General features: G+C 41.3%; 1 protein-coding gene across 2 annotated transcripts in view; it reads right to left on the bottom strand.

Moving 5' to 3' along the window:
* The window catches only part of pecam1a (platelet and endothelial cell adhesion molecule 1a), a 9,450-nt gene extending 7,877 nt beyond the window's left edge, over positions 1 to 1,573 (bottom strand). For both annotated transcript variants that reach the window (XM_032537905.1, XM_032537906.1), the window contains exons 1-2: positions 1,315 to 1,573; positions 1,176 to 1,199 (exon numbers count right to left, since the gene is read on the bottom strand). In XM_032537905.1, coding sequence (XP_032393796.1) covers positions 1,176 to 1,199; positions 1,315 to 1,372 — 82 coding nt within the window. In that variant the 5' untranslated portion in view covers positions 1,373 to 1,573. The remainder of the gene's footprint in view (positions 1 to 1,175; positions 1,200 to 1,314) is intronic.
* Between the last annotated feature and the right edge of the window lie 3,473 nt (positions 1,574 to 5,046).

Raw genomic sequence — 5,046 nt, 5'->3', positions numbered from 1 at the left:
CCCCCCCCCCCCCCCTCAGGGAGAGCTGAGTTGATTTATCCCAGCTTCTGCTCTCCCTCAGCAACAACTGCATGGTGTAACCTGCCTCAACAGCCAGGAAACAATCACTTAAGTCCACATCCTCAAAGTGCTGCTGTTAGTTTGGGCTCAGTGATGTGGAAGGACTGAGCCAGTAAATGACCAACTTAGCCACTTTAGAAATATGTAGAGAAAGTTAATTTAAAGCTCTGGATAAAAAGCTATAGAGTTGAATTAAAATTATTTTGTCAAAATATACATGCAATTTTCAAGTAGTTCAACATTATTAGAAATACACTCATCCTCTTTCTTTTCAAGAGTTAGATGAGAAGATTGATACCACTCTAGAATGTCTAAATATGAAGATACATCCAGCAGCTGGTTAGCTTAGCTTAGCACAAAGAAGCACTGGAAACAGAGGGAAACAGCTAGTTTAAGATGGATTACAAAATCACCCTACTTGCACCTCTATAGCTCACCAACTAACATGTCAGATCTCCTTTGTTTAATATGTGCAAAAACAGATGTATCAAACTGATAATTCACTATTTTACTGGCTTTTATGTGCAATAATATTACTTGACCAGGAGCAGTAACTTCCTGGAGTTTCAGCTGGTTACTTATAACAAGAGTTCAGGTTTATTTATGAGCTTTAGTGGTGGATTTTATTACCTTGACCTTAGCTAGTTGTCTGTCTTAGCTGGCTGTAGTCTTATATTGAGCGTGGTAGCTACATGAGAGTGGTATAAATCTAACTCTCAGCAATAAGAGTGTTTTTCCCAAACTGTTGAATTATTCCTTTAAGATGCTGACTGCCTTTTTATTGCTTGCCTGATAAACACTGACAGAAGACAAAAACAAGGAGAAATCAGCATTTTAATTTAAAAGTTGGGAGGTTCATTTAAACTAATGCTGATTTGAAAGATTACCCAGCTTCCCCAGAGAGAATTAAAAATAGCTTCAATGACGCTCACTTAAGACATGAAAATATCAAGGAGGCCAGGAGTGCACGATACAATGCCCAATTCATGCAAAAATAACTGTGCGAGGTAAAAATATCTTTCTTGTTTTATACAGCAAGAACTAGATAACCCAAAACTGTCTACAACCCTTTGGAACAATTATTAAACAAGAGTCAAATATAATGTACTACTTACATGACTGTCCTCTGGCACAGTGCCCTGTGTTTGGAGAGAAGCAGAAGAAAAAGAAGAAAAGAACAGAAGTGAGAATCAGATCGGGTTTAAATGAAGGAACATCCGTTATCCTTGAAGCAGCACAACGGTGGGTCCTTACAGTAGTGTAGGAGGCAGGTGAGAAGCAGCAGTGGCAGGTTTGGGGGTCTGGAGTCCATCTTGAGTGATGGTGGTTCACTGCTGTTGGACTAAAATACAGCTGCAGAGGGCCGGCGAGACAGAGGCCAAAAGGGCAGTCAGAAGGACGGGTAGGACCGTAGGAAGGGAGAAGTGAGTGTGTGCACGACAAACTTGTGGTGTGTCCGGCAGGGGTGGAGGTGGTGATGGTGGTGAGGGGGTGTTCCTTGTCTTATCATACACACTCCTTGTGCTGCTTGTGACTGATCAGGAAATGGATGTTACTTCCTCAGGAATCTAGCATTTACTGTGAGGGTGAAAGACTCAACAATATTGCACAGTAGCCATAGCATGGACTCGGTACGGGTGTTTCTTACATAATTCAACAGTTTATTATGGATGACATTTTGAGATATGCTAAGACTCCATTTGGTCATATGAGAGACTATTGCTTTCCTGAGAGACTACATAACAACAAACACATCAGGAATTATGCAGGACTCCAAAGGCTGCACTCCACTTTGCTCAGCCCACAATCTCACCTCTTAAATAGTTAATGTCATACGCTGTTTCTCTGCTATATTGCAGCAATACCTACTGACTCGTGATCAAATTTCAAATTAAATATATCAAAACATTCAGTGTTTTGACAACACCTTACACCCACTCCCTTCTCCTTCAGTCCTCTTGTTAAAACTATGAGATGAAACTATGATGGAGCTACTGAATCATTTATATGATGAAAACTAAAATCTTATAACTGCATAGCGTCTAGCAAATTTATTTATGACCAACTGTTTGGGCAACTTGGGGAGAAACACACAACCTAAGGGAATTTTGGATTAATTATGGCTACAATTGAAGATATCACTTCTGCACTTTATCTACTATCCAGTGAGAAAATTAGACTTCAGTAGGCAGGCATCATTGTTGCACAGGTGTAGATTAATCTCATGACGAATATTGTTGGAAATTTAAATGGATGCGTTTCCTCATCCAATTAAGTCTTGTTCTTTGGGATTCCTCTTCCACAATTTTAAAGGCAACATGTAGAATGTCAACACTGTGACTTAAATGGGAATTTCAACTTTTGTTGTGACTCTGTCACAAATCCACACATATTTTCATACTGAAAACGTTGTTTTAATTCCAGATGTGAGTATGCAAGGCTGTGCAGCATCTTGCAATCCTTAACTGTGACCACTAAGAGCTGCTGAAGACTAAGAGGAAAAAGGGTCTGCTCTGCAGCTTTATCTGCATAATGCTCCCAGTCACTTTCATTTGTGCCACATATTACAAACAACAAATGTTTTCAGGCTGTGCAGCGGTCCATTTTATCTTCTACAGAGCTGCTGTTGAAGAGGTGACCTTGATGGGAGACCGCCATGTTATTCTAACACAAACCGCCCTATTTTACACTGCAAACCATGAATGGTACCAGTCATAATCAGAGTCTGCTTAGGCTGTTTCCTAAGGCTTGGGTTGGTTAGCAGGACACAAGAAGTTGCACAGACTGGCAAAGCATGGTGCTGATGAAAGCGTTACTAAGCATTTCTTAGAAAGATAAGTGTTGCATGTAGCATTTGAAAATAGGCCCATCAGAGTCCACGCTGCTTTCTAATAAGCATTTAAGAAACTAAGAGCACATACAGTTGGAAGCATTGCACATACAGATGACTGTGTATTTCAGGGTAGATGTTTGTTTCAAATAAGCTAACATGCCAGCTTCCCATCCTCATCCAACTATGCATTTTTGCATCCTCTCACAGCTGATCATTAGATCTAGGTCTGCATTAGTATACATAATATAACATTACTTTGCTAATAGCAATCATGCAGAAATATCTACCCAACTACATGGCCCACTTTGAAAGTTGTGTGTACCTAGTCAGTATTGGGATGTGGACCATGTGGACACCAAGGTCTCTATCCTACACTAGTGTGTCAGTGGTCTTTCAACAGTGTCAGACATGGCTGTGATAGCTTTTAGAGTGATTCTACAAATAGCCCATTGCAGGAAATAGCTTCACCTCTGCAGCACTTCTTAACTGAGCTCACTGCTGTAGACAGCTATGCTTAAGCCATAATCTGCTAACCTTCACATTTCCACTGAATTAGTATTGGTTAGAGATCCGTATATAGGGTTAGAGCTTAATTGTACATCTGCCGGATACACACTCAGGGGTGGAAAAGAGTTTTAAAGCTGGTTTGGCTGTGTTAGGGCTGGACAGGGGTAATGATAACTTGACATTATGACCTGCAATTATTTTGTCTTCTAGACATTTCCGCTTGGTTTTTCCTCCTTCAAAAATGTAGCTCACCTCTAAAACGGACTGATCATGCTGGATGATATTACCTGCATGCGTTTACTGTATTTTCGTGACTGTAAAGAGTGTATTGCATTGAAGCGGAGGGATTGATGGTGGTCATGGTAGCACCAATGACACCATCAGTTCTCAGTGGGTCCAGGGCGGTGGTGTGATGGATGTATTCACTCCGGGTTCCATCCTGCCAGCACTTCTCTCAGACTGCCAAACAGATTCTAGCTCTGCTGCACACAGTAACATGGATCCCAGAGTGTTGAGATTCAACCTGCCATGATGCATATCAACACAAACAATATTGCCTGTGACAGAAAGGATGCCAGGAGACAACATGCGAAACAGCTTCCTGAATCACGGAAAGGAGGCTGTGTGCGTAAACTGAACATAATGAACTGTGCTGATGTTTTTCTGAATTACACAAGGACATTCTACTGTAACAAGTGTCTGAAGATGAGGAGAAATAATAGAGATCAGTCTAAAACTAATTTAGCCTCATGCTTCATTTAGGCCTAAGGGAAATGTTGATGTCTAATAAAACACTCCATTGAAAGACATGAGACAGGAAATATGTTTCTGCTCTGAGGCAAAAAATCTTTAGGGCCTAATAACAAGCACACAGCTCAGGCTTTGTAGAAAATGTAGAAAATGTAACGTGTACAGGTTTTAGAGGAAACATTAAGGAACAAATAGTTTAATACGACAAACCAAAAGAGAGGAATTGCACATGGGACTGTAGCACACATAACATTCATTTGTTTGATAACGCAATGGTTAAGATGTGGTTAGGTTTGGGGAAACATCAAGGTTTGGGCAATGAGTACTTCTTTCAGCTTTGTTCAATCAAAGTAAAGTCTGCACAACAGTTAAATGCTCTGAAAATAATTAAATGAAAAATTGAAACAGTTTCTGCTTCAATTGTTGGCTCCACATTATCTGTCCATCCATCCATCTTCGTCCGCTTATCCGGTTTCGGGTCAAGGCAGGGAGCAGTTCCAGCAGGGGACCCCAAACTTCTCTTTCCCTTCTGGCTCAGTTCTCTTTTCATCACAAGGGTGCGATAAATGTAATATAATACTACACCAATTCTACAACCAATCTCCCGCTCCATTGATCTCTCACTCGTGAATTAGACCCCAAGGTGTAGCTCCTTCACTTGGGGAAAGGCCTCATTCCCTACCTGAAGGAAGGACTCCATTGGTTTCCTGCTGAGAACCATGGCCTCAGATTTAGAGGTGCTGACCCTCATCCTAGCAGCTTCACACTTGGCTGCAAACCGATTCAGTGAGTGTTTAAGGTCACAGGCCAATGATGGCATTAGGACCACATCATCCGCTAAAAGCAGCGATGAGATCCCCAGCACACCGAACTGCAACCCCTCCCCGCCCCGACTA

This window comes from Etheostoma spectabile, chromosome 15 (genome assembly GCF_008692095.1).
Source record: "Etheostoma spectabile isolate EspeVRDwgs_2016 chromosome 15, UIUC_Espe_1.0, whole genome shotgun sequence".
In the NCBI taxonomy this organism is placed as follows: Eukaryota; Metazoa; Chordata; class Actinopteri; order Perciformes; family Percidae; genus Etheostoma; species Etheostoma spectabile.
The sequence above is the reverse complement of the archived record's forward strand: the minus strand, read 5'-3'. Positions and strand labels throughout refer to the sequence as shown.